This window comes from Labrus bergylta, chromosome 1 (assembly GCF_963930695.1).
Source record: "Labrus bergylta chromosome 1, fLabBer1.1, whole genome shotgun sequence".
In the NCBI taxonomy this organism is placed as follows: Eukaryota; Metazoa; Chordata; class Actinopteri; order Labriformes; family Labridae; genus Labrus; species Labrus bergylta.
In genome coordinates this window covers 37023393-37040892 of record NC_089195.1, presented here as the reverse complement: position 1 = coordinate 37040892, position 17500 = coordinate 37023393, and the positions used below count along the sequence as shown (strand labels likewise).

Genomic DNA, 17500 nt, shown 5'->3' with positions numbered 1-17500 from the left:
GGGTCAGGGTGATGAGGTCAGGGTCAGGACGAGGAGGTAGAGAGGTCAGGGTCAGGGTGAGGAGGTCAGGGTCAGGGGGTCAGGACGAGGAGGTAGAGAGGTCAGGGTCAGGGTGAGGAGGTCAGGGTCAGGGGGTCAGGACGAGGAGGTAGAGAGGTCAGGGTCAGGGTGAGGAGGTCAGGGTCAGGGGGTCAGGACGAGGAGGTAGAGAGGTCAGGGTCAGGGTGAGGAGGTCAGGGTCAGGGGGTCAGGACGAGGAGGTAGAGAGGTCAGGGTCAGGGTGAGGAGGTCAGGGTCAGGGGGTCAGGACTGTCAGTACTGATGGTAAAACAGTCAAATAAAAGGAGAACGTTGTGATGATAAGAGCATTGAGGACTGGCTCAGCTGGATGATGTCACAGTAATGTCACAGTGATGTCACAGTGAGGACGAGGTCTCAGACTGAGGTCAGACTGGATCAACACAATCACATGAACCTGCTGATCAAACCTGCAGCTCACCTGAACATCACGTCTTCTCTTTCTTCTCTCCTGGACTTTGACTGAATCGTCAGAGCTCAGTGTTGAAGGTTTGGATCACACTCTCTCTCTCTCTCTCTCTTTCTCCCTCCCTCTCTCTTTCTCCCCCTCTCTCTCTCTTTCCCCCTCTCTCTCTCTCACAGGTGTGTATATAAAGTGTCTTTTTTACCTGGTCAGAGAACTTTAGATTGAATCAGTGTTAGGTGTATATTCAGCCATCGGCCTGCGAGCTGAGCCACACACACTGAGAACACGTGGATCAAACCGATGGGACCGCTCGTCTTCTTCACAGGTGTGACCAGGTGTTTGTAGGTGTGGAAACTGACGTGTGTGTAAACTGACTTCATGCTGCTGCTTGGTGCTTTATTATTTATCAAATGAGATTCTCAGAGTTTGAAACAAAAACTGCTTCAGTCGTCGTCAGAAACTGCAGCAGGCTGGATCCACATCTGTACCCCCTGATACCCTCTCATGTAGCCCTGATACCCCCGATACCCTCTCATGTAGCCCTGATACCCCCTGATACCCTCTCATGTAGCCCTGATACCCCTGATACCCTCTCATGTAGCCCTGATACCCTCTCATGTAGCCCTGATACCCCTGATACCCTCTCATGTAGCCCTGATACCCCCGATACCCTCTCATGTAGCCCTGATACCCTCTCATGTAGCCCTGATACCCTCTCATGTAGCCCTGATACCCTCTCATGTAGCCCCGATACCCTCTCATGTAGCCCCGATACCCTCTCATGTAGCCCTGATACCCTCTCATGTAGCCCTGATACCCCCGATACCCTCTCATGTAGCCCTGATACCCTCTCATGTAGCCCTGATACCCCCGATACCCTCTCATGTAGCCCTGATACCCTCTCATGTAGCCCCGATACCCTCTCATGTAGCCCTGATACCCTCTCATGTAGCCCCGATACCCTCTCATGTAGCCCTGATACCCTCTCATGTAGCCCCGATACCCTCTCATGTAGCCCTGATACCCTCTCATGTAGCCCTGATACCCCCGATACCCTCTCATGTAGCCCCGATACCCTCTCATGTAGCCCCGATACCCTCTCATGTAGCCCCGATACCCTCTCATGTAGCCCTGATACCCTCTCATGTAGCCCTGATACCCCCGATACCCTCTCATGTAGCCCTGATACCCTCTCATGTAGCCCTGATACCCTCTCATGTAGCCCTGATACCCCCGATACCCTCTCATGTAGCCCTGATACCCTCTCATGTAGCCCTGATACCCTCTCATGTAGCCCTGATACCCTCTCATGTAGCCCTGATACCCCCTGATACCCTCTCATGTAGCCCTGATACCCCCACATGTAGCCCTGATACCCCCCGATAGACCCAATACACCCGATACCCCTAAATACCTCCTGATACCCAACCACCTAATACATGCAATACCCCATTATACCCCTGGTACCCTATAAAACTTCTTAATACCCCCTATCCACCCTTCTACGCCCTAAAACCCCCTGATACCCTCTAACACTTCCCTGATACCCCCAAATACCACCTTATACCCTATCATCCTCTTACGGTTTATACAAAGATTTCCCACCACCACCACAACCTCCCAAAACCCCCCAAACACTCACTTATACCCTTTAATACCCCCTGGTATCCTTTCTGATCCCCATCCTTCATCCAAACCTGTTCTGTACCCTGGGACAACATCCGAGATTCAAACCCAAAAAGTCCCCTCCTGTACCCTTCGGGGTATACCCTGATACCCCCCTCTGATACCCCTCCTGTGCAGTATAATTAATCATATTAAACCCTTTATACCCTGTAGAACTTCCTGATACCCTGATACTGTTTACACTGAGAACCCGCTGACCCTCCTGATAAACCCTCCAATACCCCTCTAACCCCCCTGACCCCTCTTCCCATGGCACCCCTCCTATGCAGTATTATTACCATTAAACCTTTAATACCCCTCCTGTAATGTCCGATACCCCCCATCATACCCTTCATGTTTCCTCTGAAGCCCTGTGCTGCCCCCTGCTGGACGTTCACGGTATCTTTCCGCTGTAAATAAACAACATAGACATGATCTGACTGACTCTCTTCTCTCTGCAGTGTTTTACAGATTTATTCATATTTGTTTGAAATATATAAATGACTAAATAAATAAGACATTAAAATAAAGCTTCAAATACCTGACTAACGTGTAATCATTTAAGTCTGTAGAGAATTTAAAAAGTGCAGGAAGAGAGAGAGGATGGCGTGACCAAGCAATCAAACCTGTGACGCTGCGGTGAGGACCCGGTCATGATGTAAACACTAACACTGATGTTTCTGAGCTGTGAGCTTTTCTTTTTTCACCTCCTGCAGACGATGATTTGTTAAAAATTAAAATGAGCTCATCATGTTTGGCTTTTAAAGCTTCTTTTTCCTGATCGAGTAAATCCACCACAGTGACTCCTGTGCTCAGATATTCATCAGAATATTAAAATTAATATAATTATACTCAGTATGTTAAACATCAGACCAGTGTCCCATGTTTCCTCTTCACTTTATACTTCATTTATAAATATCCTCCAATCAGATACTAGATGGACGTCCAGGTGAGCTTGGTTGTTTCCTAAATCTACATACCGGTACATTTGAATTGGTTTTATATAATAACTGTACAATAGAAGAAGCCGTGTGTCATCTGTGTCTGAAGAATAAGAAAACCAACTTGCAGTACCGCTTGTAGCCGCCAGGGGGCACAAGTAGTCAGTCTACAAGAAGCACGCATTCCCACCATTCCCACACAGGAGCCCCGCCCATGTACGTCAGAACTTGCCCATTGCGCATGCCCAGTCTCTAACAGCCTACGGTACGGCACACCGGAGTCACAACAACCGACAGCCGTCCACCGTGAGCGGCCGTCAGCTCCGCGACTGTCCGCCCATCAGGAGGCCGGAGCCGGGCAAGTTAGTGAGAGAGGCTGGGGGACCACGGAGCCGGAGCAGCGGACACACAGAGCGGAGCAGCGGGGCTGGAGAGCACGGAGCAGCCCGCTGATTCACACCGGGTAACTGTCACCGTGTGTCCGCACACTCTGATGCAGCTCCTGGTTCTTCTTCTCATTAAACCGAGACTCAGCTGATGGATCGTTCCGCACGCTGATAACTACAGCTAACATTAGCCAGCGAGCTAACAGGCTAACACCGTAACACGGTCCCGGTAATGTTAGAATGGAAGGGATAACGGTCACCATGCTAGCGTCCCGGTAAACAGAACGACAGCCATCGGTTAGCTGTTAGCCGTGTGCTAACAGCTAGCTACAAGCCAGGAGCTAACAGTTAGCTGCGGAACATCTGGCCGAGCGGCCGAGGATGGTCGCAGTGACAGCGGCTGTTCTGGAGGAGCGGCCCTACCCCGCCGGAGGTTCTTACATTGTCACCCCCCCTGTTGGACTCAGGACCCGGCTGTGAGGCTTCATGTAAACCGCTGAACGCTCACACGGTCCCTCCGTGCCGCCGCCGCAGACATGCAGGCGGCGCCGCAGCAGTACGACTTCTTCTGCGACGAGAACGCGCACAAGTGGAGAGGCCTGCTCGTGCCCGCGCTGGAAAAGGTACACGCGTACACGTAGAGTAACATACACACACACACATACACATAGAGTAATACACACACACAGAGTAATACACACACACACACAGAGTAATACACAGAGTAATACACACACACACACACACAGAGTAATACACAGAGTAATACACACACACACACAGAGTAATACACACACACACACACACACACACAGAGTAATACACAGAGTAATACACACACACACACAGAGTAATACACAGAGTAATACACACACACACACACAGAGTAATACACAGAGTAATACACACACACACACACACACACACACACACACACACACACAGAGTAACACACACACACAGACACAGAGTAACACACACACACAGAGTAACACAGAGTAATACACACACACACACACACACACACACACACACACACAGAGTAACACAGAGTAATACACACACACACAGAGTAACACACACACACAGACACAGAGTAACACACACACACAGAGTAACACAGACACACATACACACACACACACAGAGTAACACACAGACACAGAGTAACACACACACAGAGTAACACAGACACACACAGAGTAACACAGACACACACACACACACACACACACAGAGTAACACAGACACACATACACACAGAGTAACACACACACAGAGTAACACACACACAGAGTAACACACACACACACACAGAGTAACACACACACACACACACACACACACACAGAGTAACACAGACACACACACACAGAGTAACACAGACACACACACACACACACACAGAGTAACACACACACACACACAGAGTAACACAGACACACACACAGAGTAACACAGACACACACACACACACACACACACAGAGTAACACAGACACACACACACACACAGTAACACACACACACACACACACAGAGTAACACAGACACACACACACACACACACACAGAGTAACACAGACACACATACACACAGAGTAACACACACACAGAGTAACACAGACACACACACACACAGAGTAACACACACACACAGTAACACACACACACACAGAGTAACACACACACACACACACACAGACACACACACACACACACACACACACACACACACACACACACACAGAGTAACACACACACACACACAGAGTAACACAGACACACACACACACACACACACACAGAGTAACACAGACACACACACACACACACACAGAGTAACACACACACACACACACACACACACACACACACACACACAGAGTAACACAGACACACACACAGAGTAACACAGACACACACACACACACAGAGTAACACGCACACACACACACACACACACACACACACACACACACACAGAGTAACACAGACACACACACAGAGTAACACAGACACACATACACACACACACAGAGTAACACAGACACACACACACACACACACACACACAGAGTAACACAGACACACACACACACACACACACACACACACACAGAGTAACACAGACACACACACACACACAGAGTAACACACACACACAGAGTAACACAGACACACACACACAGAGTAACACACACACACATACACACAGAGTAACACACACACAGAGTAACACACACACACACAGAGTAACACACACACACACAGAGTAACACAGACACACATACACACAGAGTAACACACACACACAGAGTAACACACACACACAGAGTAACACAGACACACATACAGACACAGACACACAGAGTAACACACACACACACACACACACAGAGTAACACACACACACAGAGAGTAACACACACACACACACACACACACACAGAGTAACACAGACACACACACACACACACAGAGTAACACAGACACACAGACACACACACACACACACACACACACACACACACAGAGTAACACAGACACACACACACACACACACACACACACACAGAGTAACACAGACACACACACATACATACACAGAGTAACACAGACACACATACACACACACACACACACACACACAGTAACACAGACACACACACACACACACAGAGTAACACAGACACACATACACACACACACACACACACACACAGAGTAACACAGACACACACACATACATACACAGAGTAACACAGACACACATACACACACACACAGAGTAACACAGACACACAGACACACACACACACACACACACACACACACACACACACAGAGTAACACAGACACACATACACACACACACAGAGTAACACAGACACACACACACACACACACACACACACAGAGTAACACACACAGAGTAACACATACACACACACAGAGTAACACAGACACACACACACACACACACACAGAGTAACACACACAGAGTAACACAGACACACATACACACACACACACACACACACACAGAGTAACACACACAGAGTAACACAGACACACACACACACACACACACAGAGTAACACACACAGAGTAACACAGACACACACACACACACACACACAGAGTAACACACACAGAGTAACACAGACACACATACACACACACACACACACACACACAGAGTAACACAGACACACACACACACATACACAGAGTAACACACACAGAGTAACACAGACACACATACACACACACACACACACACACACACACACAGAGTAACACACACACCTGTGACCTGTTCTCCACATTGCATCACTGGTGATGTTTATCAGGAAAGATCGATGTAAACACACTCAAACTTTAGGAACTGTTTTTAAAGGGGGCGGTGTATCTGTGGACGTCCTGTTCTCACCTGAGTGTGTCCAGTTAGAGACAACCCCCCCCCCCCCCCCCCCCATGATCCTCACACAGAACAGGTGTTCAGCTCAGCAGCTGATTGATTGATTGTTTGTTTACAGTCCATAATCAAACAGACCTTTAGCTTCATCACCATGGCAACAATGATTCTCATCACACGCAGAGTCGGGGTTATTTTTTGGTGTGGGGGGAAAATTGCCCCTAAAATTCTTTTCATTGGTGTTTTTTTTTTTTTAAACTTAGGGGGCGGACTTGTTCTGAAGCTTGAACGTACGATACGATACACTTTATTAGGGAAATTTGTCTTGGACTCAAAATGCTGCCAAACATTCAGCTGCTTCCACTCGAATCAAAAAATAAATACTGTAGAAGAAACACATCCACACATAAAGAAAAAGGTGCAGAACAACACAACATATATTGCACATTACCCATATTTGTGATGCACTATGGGTAACGGTCTGATGCCTCGATGTGACCTGCAAAGCAAACCATCAGATGAATGATGGTCTCGTCCCTGGTGTCAGTGTGTTAGAAGCCCTCTGCAGACCTCACCTTGTACAGTGAAACTTTTGAAAACAGGTTTGTTGTGTTGCACGGAGCCCGAAGGCTCCGTCGAGATCAGATGAAAAAGCCATTTGAAGATCCGTACCCGCGGCTAGCACATCCACGCACACGAGTCTGTAATCTGTGTGGACAGTTTTCTAAACTGTGCGCCCGGTAAGCAGACTGTGGGCACGGCTTTGCATTGGAAATCTGTACACAAAGTTTACAAATCTGTGCGCTCAGTGAAGTCTGGAGTATCGTCTGCAGCTGTTTTTACAGTATGCACTCCTGACAATATCTGCTCCTCAAATCCTCCTGCAGCAGGTTGATTAGAGCACGGAGATGGTAGAGGTGGCGTGCAGACAGTCTGTGGTCGTGCACACAGTACCTCTACCTGTATGTGCTGACCAGGTGTGCGTGCGTGATAGTCAGTTTGTAGTTGGTCAAACAGAATCATGCAGGTCAGTGTATGCAAACACAACTCGCCTGCATACAGGACACACACACACACACACACCAGGTGTACAGAGTGTGTGCTGGGAGCAGTGCATGCTGGGAATAGTTCTCTGCTGTCAGACCTTCAGGAGTTGTGTAAACAGACACAGTCAGTACAGACACCTTCTCTCAAAGACAGAGCCCCCCCCCCCCCACACACACACACACGTCCCCCCTCCCTTTGAAAGATGGGTGAGTCTGAGGAGCGGGTGTCGAAGCACACTCTCACACTTTAAGGGATACTTCATGAGCATTAAGCTTTGTATCAGTAGAAACTTTGATTAGTTTGCACAGATGATAAGAAAACATAAAGTTGACATTGCTCGGCGGTGATACAGAAACAGTGAACAGATAACGTTTAGAGATATTGATTTATATTACTGTCACATGACCTGTTGTTGTGGGTGGAGCCTAGAGAGCTGTCAATCACAATGTTACAGGCCCCCACACAGGATTCAGAGCCGCTTGTTGAACCAGGCTTAATATGATGTGTGTGTCTGTGTGTTGCAGGTACTGAACCAGGTGCATCCTAACCTGGTGTCCCAGCAGGAGGCGCTGCAGTACATCGAGGAGCTGATCCTGGTCCTGCTCAACATGCTGTGTCAGGCTCAACCCCGCACCGTACAGGACGTGGAGGTAACCAACACCCCGACCCTCATCAGAGTCTGATGAGTGTTTTCACTAAGAACACTCGTCACTTGGTGAATTTGTCAGTTCTAAGCACAGCGGCCCCTAGTGGACACTGGAGGAACTGCAGGTTTTGGATCTTCAGTGTTTCTTTCATTACTCAGACCTGAAGGTTTCTGCTTTCTGCTATTCTTCTTCTTCTGGTTGTATCTGCTCTTTAGTGTGTTTTCTAAGTGTCCTGTGCATGTTTAGTCACATCTATTTGCAAAAATTCAAAGTCCACGTAAATGCAGCTTCTCCTACGTCCTCCTGTTAGCTGCTGCATGTAACGCTCGGTTCTAGCCCCCCTCGATAACAATTTGTCAGTGTGACGTCTTGTCAGTGTGAGATCACTGATCTAAGCCCATTGGCTCGTTGTGGCCCAGCAGCTCATGTTGCACGTCCATTAACTTCTGTAGCACGCCCACGATATGCCGTAGCCTGTGGTAACACAGTAGTGCTAAGGTGCTAATGTTTTTGCTCCCCTCGGAGCCAAAGTGGCTGAGCGACTGACCAATTACGGCAGAGCCGACAGGCCGACCAATCAGATCAGACTTGGCCCACGTGGGGACTCTGAACGTGGGCACTTCAGAGCCTTAGAGAGAGAGTCAGAAGAGAGCCGGTGCACGGAGCAGCAGTTCATGAAAACAGACACTTTGTTAGAACTATTGTGAACAAACTTTAGTAGATAGATGAAACATATGAACCCCAAACAGGGCAGAATATGACCTCTGACCTCTTTAAGTAAAGTTTTGTTCCTGTTAATAAACACGTTCACTCAGTCAGCAATGTGGGTTTGTTTGAGACAGATCCAGTAGAACCAGCAGAACTTTAACGTTCTGTGGAACCAATAAAGCCACCAGAAGAAATACAACCACCAGAACCAATAGAATCAGCAGAACCATTAGATCCAGTACAAATTATATAATTAGCAGAACCAATAGAACCACTACAACCAATAGAAACAGCAGAATCTGTGGAACCAGAACCAGTTAAAACCAGTTCTTTGTTTGTAAAACAACCTGAGCTTACCTGTAGTCGTGTGATGACATCACTGTCAGGCTGAAATGTGATTGGTCTGGTTGTGTTTTTTTTTTTTTTTTTTCAGCTAATGGAGGCAGCAGTGAGATAACGAGGTGCTCTGATAAAACACCACACACACTGCTGGTGTTTTACACACTGACCTGACCTCTGACCCCTCCTGACCTCTACACCTCTCCTGACCTCTAAACCTCTCCTGACCTCTGACCCCTCGCTGCTCCTCAAATCGTGTGTGTGTGTGTGTGTGTTGTGTTTCAGTTTGGTGACGTGTCAGTAAGTTGATCACACTGAGACAAAAACACCTGCAGCTGACAACCAATCGTATTGGGTCACATGACCTGTGACCTCACTCAGCCAATCAGACAGCTTCATTATTATGAACAGAAAAAGAGTCAGCGATGACATCATCATCAGTTTGATGTGAACTGTTGAAAACGTCTGTACAGGTGTCGCTGTGTGATGTCACAGGAAAGGAGTCAGCTGATTGGCTGATTCCTTTCAGAACAGAGCACAGGTGAGTCCTGCAGTGTGATCAACAACACTCCGTATTGCAGGTGATTAGTCCAGGTCAGACCAGGTGTTTATCCCAAGTTTTTGGTTAAGTCCATGTGTTTGGTCCAGATGTTTAGCGCAGGAGTTCAGTCGTGGTGTTTAGCCCACTTCTTTAGTCCAGGTGTTAAGTCCAGATATGTAGTCCAGGTGTTAAAGGTGTTCACGCTGGTGTTTAGTCCAGGTGTTTGACCCACCTTGTGATTGCAGGAGCGGGTGCAGAAGAGCTTTCCTCACCCGATAGATAAGTGGGCGATCGCTGATGCTCAGGCTGCCATCGAGAAGAGGAAGAGGAGGAATCCTCTGGCTCTACCTGTGGACAAGATCCACCCACTGCTGAAGGTACACCTGTCTTCATCGTCATCAGCATTGTTATACACACTCTCTTACACTGACTGCGTTTCCCATGATCCTTTGTTGTCAGGAGGTGCTTGGTTATAAGATAGACCACCAGGTGTCGGTCTACATGGTCGCTGTGCTAGAGTACATCTCTGCCGACATCCTGAAGCTCGCCGGAAACTACGTCAGGAACATCCGCCACTACGAGATCTCCCAGCAGGACATCACCGTGGCAATGTGTGCTGACAAGGTACACAACCCCAGCTACACAACAACTACACAACTATACTGCACAACAACAAAACAACTATACTGCACAACAACTATACTGCACAACAACTACACAACTATACTGCACAACAACTATACTATACTGCACAACAACTACTATACTGCACAACAACTACACAACTATACTATACTGCACAACAACTACTATACTGCACAACAACTACACAACTATACTGCACAACAACTATACTACACAACAACTATACTACACTACACAACAACTATACTACACAACAACTATACTACACAACAACAAAACAACTATACTGCACAACAACTACACAACTATACTGCACAACAACTATACTACACAACAACTATACTACACTGCACAACAACTATACTACACAACAACAAAACAACTATACTGCACAACAACTACACAACTATACTATACTGCACAACAACTACACAACTATACTATACTGCACAACAACTATACTGCACAACAACTACTATACTGCACAACAACTACTATACTGCACAACAACTACTATACTGCACAACAACTACACAACTATACTATACTGCACAACAACTATACTATACTACACAACAACAAAACAACTATACTGCACAACAACTACACAACAACTACTCAAACTCAACAATAGATGACACTACGAGATCTCCCAGCAGGACATCAATGTGACATTTTGTGCACCTGTCTGTCTCTGATTCACCTGTCTCACCTGTCTCTGAATCACCTGTCTCACCTGTCTCTGATTTACCTGTCTCACCCTTCTCTGATTCACCTGTCTCTGATTTACCTGTCTCACCTGTCTCTGATTCACCTGTTTCACCTGTCTCTGATTTACCTTTCTCACCTGTCTCTGTTTCACCTGTTTTACCTGTCTCACCTGTTTCTGATTCACCTGTTTCACCTGTCTCTGTCTCAGCTGTTTCACCTGTCCATCCTGTTTCTGATTCACCTGTCTCACCTGTCTCTGATTCACCTGTCTGTCTCTGTTTTACCTGTCTCACCTGTTTCACCTATCCAACCTGTCTCAGTCTCACTTATCCAACCTGTCTCACCTGTCCAACCTGCCTCTGTCTCACCTGTGTTTCACCTATCCAACCTGTCTCAGTCTCACTTATCCAACCTGTCTGATTCACCTGTCTCACCTGTCCAACCTGTCTCTGTCTCACCTGTGTTTCACCTGTGCAGCCTGTCTCAGTCTCACCTGTTTTTTCACCTCTCAGTTGTTTGTGTGTTACCTGTTTCACCTGTTTCTGTCTTACCTATCTGTCTGACCTGTGACTCACATGTAACTCACCTGGCTGTGTCTCACCTGCGTTAGGTGCTGATGGACATGTTCCATCAGGACGAGGAGGACATCAGCGGGTTTCCTCTGATGGACGAGGAGCCGTCAGCCAATGAGGAGCAGAGTTACTACGAGCTGGTGAGGAGCTTCATGTCCGACGGGAGGACGTACCTGAGACAGCTCAACCTGCTCATCAAGGTGTTCAGAGAGCCCTTCACCTCCAGTCCCATGCTCTACTCTCAGCATGTATGTACCTCATCTGTGACAGGTCACATGATCACCTGTCTGTTTGATTAATGTTTTCTGACCACAGTGATTGATGTGTCTAATTAATGTCTGACTGCTGATCTCTGATTGGTCAGGATGTGGACAGTATCTTCAGCCGAATCGTTGATATCCATGAGGTGACCGTGAAGCTGCTGGGGTTGATCGAGGACACGGTAGAGATGACAGACGAAGGAAGTCCTCATCCTCTGGTGGGGAGCTGTTTTGAGGACCTAGCCGAGGTCTGTATACCTGTCTGTCTGTACCTGCATGTACTTACCTGTCTGTACCTGTCTGTCTGTACCTGCATGTACTTGTCTGTCTGTCTGTACATGCATGTACTTGCCTGTCTGTACCTGCATGTACTTACCTGTCTGTACCTGTCTGTGTGTACCTGTACTTACCTGTCTGTGTGTACCTGTACTTACCTACCTGTCTGTACCTGTCTGTACCTGTCTGTCTGTACCTGCATGGACTTACCTGTCTGTGTGTACCTGTACTTACCTGTCTGTGTGTACCTGTACTTACCTACCTGTCTGTACCTGTCTGTCTGTACCTGCATGGACTTACCTGTCTGTGTGTACCTGTCTGTCTGTCTAAGCCCCCTGTGTGAGTGATAAGCTGTGGTTGCACACCTGGGGTTTGATTATAGAGTGAATGGCCCTGATAGTGTCTGATCTGTGATTCGTTGATTGATTGATTGATTGATTGATTGATTGATTGATTGATTGATTGACAGGAGTTGGCCTTTGATCCCTATGAGACGTACACTCAGGAAATCCTGCGCTCTGGTTTCCATGAACACTTCCTGAGTCAGGTGTCCAAACCAGGAGCTGCCTTCCACCTTCAGGTGAGACGCCCTCATTATTTCCTGTTTAGTTACCTGTATGATAAACCTGAGTGAGGGACCTTTGACTGGATCCGTCACAATGCTGTTGTGAGCTAATGCTTCCAGTTGACAGGTATTATAGTGATCACCTGTCTAACCTGACACACCTGTGAAAACCTTTGTGTTTTTAGTCCATCTGTGAAGGTTTTAAAGAGGCTGTTCAGTACGTCCTGCCTAGACTGCTGCTCACACCTGTTTACCACTGCCTTCACCTGTTCGAAATCCTCAAGGTGAGAACAAAACACCTACACTACTCCTGTATTACACCCGTACCACACCTGTATGACACCTGAACCACACCTGTATGACACCTGTACTACACCTATAACGCACCTGTAACACACCTGTAACACACCTGTATGACACCTGAACCACACCTGTACACACCTGTGCCCTTCTTGTACCACACCTGTATGACACCTATATGACACCTGTACCACACCTGTACACACCTGTACCACACCTGTGTATTGGGCGGCTGTGGCTCAGTTGGTAGAGTCGTCGCCTCTCAACATGTCCGATGTGTCCTTGGGCAAGACACTTAACCCTGAATTGCTCCCGCTGCTTCGGTGGTGGTGTATGAATGGCATTAGTTACTTCTGATGGATGATACTACATAGAGATCACTACCATCAGGGTGTGAATGGGTGGGTGTGACATGTGGTGTAAAAGCGCTTTGAGTAGTCGGAAGACTAGAAAAGTGCTATATAAGCTCAAGTACATTTACCATTTATTACACGTGTACCACACCTGTAATGCACCTGTACACCCTGTATTACACCTGTATTACACCTGTACAACACCTGTATTACACCTGTACCACACCTGTATTACACCTGTAAGGTCATGATATATAAATTTGAAGATTTGATTTTAAAAGTGGGTTTACTGAACATGCTCGACCCTAGTACAGGAAAGGTCCACTACTAATCCAGGTCTTGTCCTGTGCAGGTTTAGTCCTGGTTGTGGCTCTGTTCCTTATTCTGTTGTATCAGCTGATTTGTAAAGCTCCTCTGAACACCCCCCCTCTTCTGTTTCTATAGCAACTAGAGGAGAAGAGTGAGGATGAGGAGGATAAAGAGTGTCTTAAACAGGCCATCACCGCCCTACTCAACCTGCAGAGCAGCATGGAGAGGACCTGCTCAAGGAACCTGGCCAAGAGGAGACTCAGGTACACACCTTTTATATAGAGCTGTACATACACCTTTATATAGAGCTGTACAAACACCTGTACATACACCTTTATATAGAGCTGTACATACACCTGTACATACACCTTTATATAGAGCTGTACATACACCTTTATATAGAGCTGTACAAACACCTGTACATACACCTTTATATAGAGCTGTACAAACACCTGTACATACACCTTTATATAGAGCTGTACATACACCTTTATATAGAGCTGTACAAACACCTGTACATACACCTTTATATAGAGCTGTACATACACCTGTACATACACCTTTATATAGAGGTGTACAAACACCTGTACATACACCTTTATATAGAGCTGTACAAACACCTGTACATACACCTTTATATAGAGCTGTACATACACCTGTACATACACCTTTATATAGAGCTGTACAAACACCTGTACATACACCTTTATATAGAGCTGTACAAACACCTGTACATACACCTTTATATAGAGCTGTACATACACCTTTATATAGAGCTGTACAAACACCTGTACATACACCTTTATATAGAGGTGTACATACACCTTTACATACACCTTTATATACACCTTTATATAGAGCTGTACATACACCTTTATATAGAGGTGTACATACACCTTTACATACACCTGTACATACACCTTTATATAGAGCTGTACATACACCTTTACATGCACCTTTACATACACCTGTACATACACCTGTACATACACCTTTATATAGAGCTGTACATACACCTTTTATATAGAGCTGTACATACACCTTTACATACACCTTTATATAGAGCTGTACATACACCTTTATATAGAGCTGTACATACACCTTTACATACACCTTTACATACACCTTTATATACAGCTGTACATACACCTTTACATACACCTTTATATACAGCTGTACATACACCTTTACATACACCTTTATATAGAGCTGTACATACACCTTTACATACACCTTTATATAGAGCTGTACACACACCTGTACATACACCTTTATATACAGCTGTACATACACCTGTACATACACCTTTAGATAGAGCTGTACACACAGCTGTACATACACCTGTACACACACCTTTATATAGAGCTGTACATACACCTGTACATACATCTTTATATACACCTGTACATACACCTTTATATACAGCTGTACATACACCTGTACATACATCTTTATATACACCTGTACATACACCTTTTATATACAGCTGTACACACAGCTGTACACACAGCTGTACATACACCTTTATACAGCTGTACATACACCTGTACATACACCTGTAAATACACCTTTATATTGAGCTGTACAAACACCTGTACATACACCTTTTATATAGAGCTGTACACACACCTGTACATACACCTGTAAATACACCTTTATATAGAGCTGTACATACACCTTTATATTGAGCTGTACAAACACCTGTACATACACCTTTATATAGAGCTGTACACACAGCTGTACATACACCTTTATATAGAGCTGTACACACAGCTGTACATACACCTTTATATAGAGCTGTACATACACCTTTTATATAGAGCTGTACACACACCTGTACATACACCTTTATATAGAGCTGTACATACACCTTTTATATAGAGCTGTACACACACCTGTACATACACCTGTAAATACACCTTTATATAGAGCTGTACACACACCTGTACATATACCTTTTATATACAGTTGTACACACACCTGTACACACAGCTGTACACACACCTGTACATACACCTTTATATAGAGCTGTACATACACCTTTATATAGAGCTGTACAAACACCTGTACATACACCTTTTATATAGAGCTGTACATACACCTTTATATAGAGCTGTACACACACCTGTACATACATCTTTATATAGAGCTGTACACACACCTGTACATACACCTTTATATAGAGCTGTACACACACCTGTACATACATCTTTATATAGAGCTGTACACACACCTGTACATACACCTTTTATATAGAGCTGTACACACACCTGTACATATACCTTTATATAGAGCTGTACACACACCTGTACATACACCTTTATATACAGCTGTACACACACCTGTACATACACCTTTTATATAGAGCTGTACACACACCTGTACATATACCTTTTATATACAGTTGTACACACACCTGTACACACAGCTGTACACACACCTGTACATACACCTTTATATACAGCTGTACACACACCTTTATATAGAGCTGCATTCTTGCCACAAGGAAGCTGTCTTGGTCCATTGCTTTAAACCATTTTTACAAATGACTTACCACTTGTCTTAAAGAAGGCCAACATTTCAATGTATGCTGATGATTCAAGTATGTATATGTCAGCATTCACAGCCAATGAGTTAAACAGTTTTGATCAGTGGTTGAATGGATAAAGAAAAATAAATTGGATCTCTCAAAGACAAATAGCATTATATTTGGGTCGACCCATGCTCTGAGCAGAGAACCAAATTTAAATCTGTGTATAAACAATGTGTCTATTGACCAAGTGCAATAGACTAAGCTGCTGGGAATGATCTAAGATAGTCAACTCTCATGGACTCGACATATAAATAAAGTTGTAGCTAAGATGGGTAATGGTCTTTCTGTTATTAAAAGATGTGCCAGATGTTTAACGCAAAACTTAACTAAACAGATAATCCAGGCGTTAATATTGTCCAATCTTGACTATTGCCCAGCAGTATGGTCTAATTGGTTTAAAACAGAGCAGCTAGTGATTAGTTTATTCATTACTTGACAAATCACTTGATTTAAAATGTTATTAAAACAGCACCTGATTATAAGGGATACTGAATAAACAGTAGAAGATGGTTATATGAGATGATAAGGTAAATATGTACATATGAAGAACATGGTGTGCGTATATGTGGGGGGGGGGGTACGCCGACACAAACACTTGAAGGAATCTTGGTGTTCATGGGTTACTTTTAATGACAGCTGTCCTTTTCTATTGGAATTTATTTTTTTTACTTGACCTTCAAGGGGGGCGGGGTGGGCCGCCCCCTAATATAATGGTAGGGGAAACACTGGTGTGTATGT

General features: G+C 45.4%; 2 protein-coding genes across 4 annotated transcripts in view; both read left to right on the top strand.

Moving 5' to 3' along the window:
- tmem178a (transmembrane protein 178a) overlaps nt 1–2694 on the top strand; it is a 15903-nt gene extending 13209 nt beyond the window's left edge. The window contains exon 4 of the mRNA XM_065960669.1: nt 1–2694. This exon is cut by the window's left edge and continues 1231 nt beyond it. The gene's annotated coding sequence lies outside the window, so the exon portion shown is untranslated.
- A 630-nt stretch (nt 2695–3324) lies between these two features.
- The window catches only part of LOC110001378 (son of sevenless homolog 1), a 31509-nt gene continuing 17333 nt past the window's right edge, over nt 3325–17500 (top strand). For 2 of the 3 annotated variants that reach the window (XM_065960664.1, XM_065960662.1), the window contains exons 1-9: nt 3325–4099; nt 8468–8593; nt 10424–10555; nt 10638–10802; nt 12145–12354; nt 12471–12614; nt 13112–13222; nt 13393–13491; nt 14305–14432. In XM_065960664.1, the coding sequence (XP_065816736.1) occupies nt 4013–4099; nt 8468–8593; nt 10424–10555; nt 10638–10802; nt 12145–12354; nt 12471–12614; nt 13112–13222; nt 13393–13491; nt 14305–14432 (1202 nt within the window). In that variant the 5' untranslated portion in view covers nt 3325–4012. Of the gene's footprint in view, nt 4100–8465; nt 8594–9731; nt 9760–10423; nt 10556–10637; nt 10803–12144; nt 12355–12470; nt 12615–13111; nt 13223–13392; nt 13492–14304; nt 14433–17500 lie in introns of those variants that run through there. The other variant, XM_065960665.1, reaches the window with a different exon arrangement.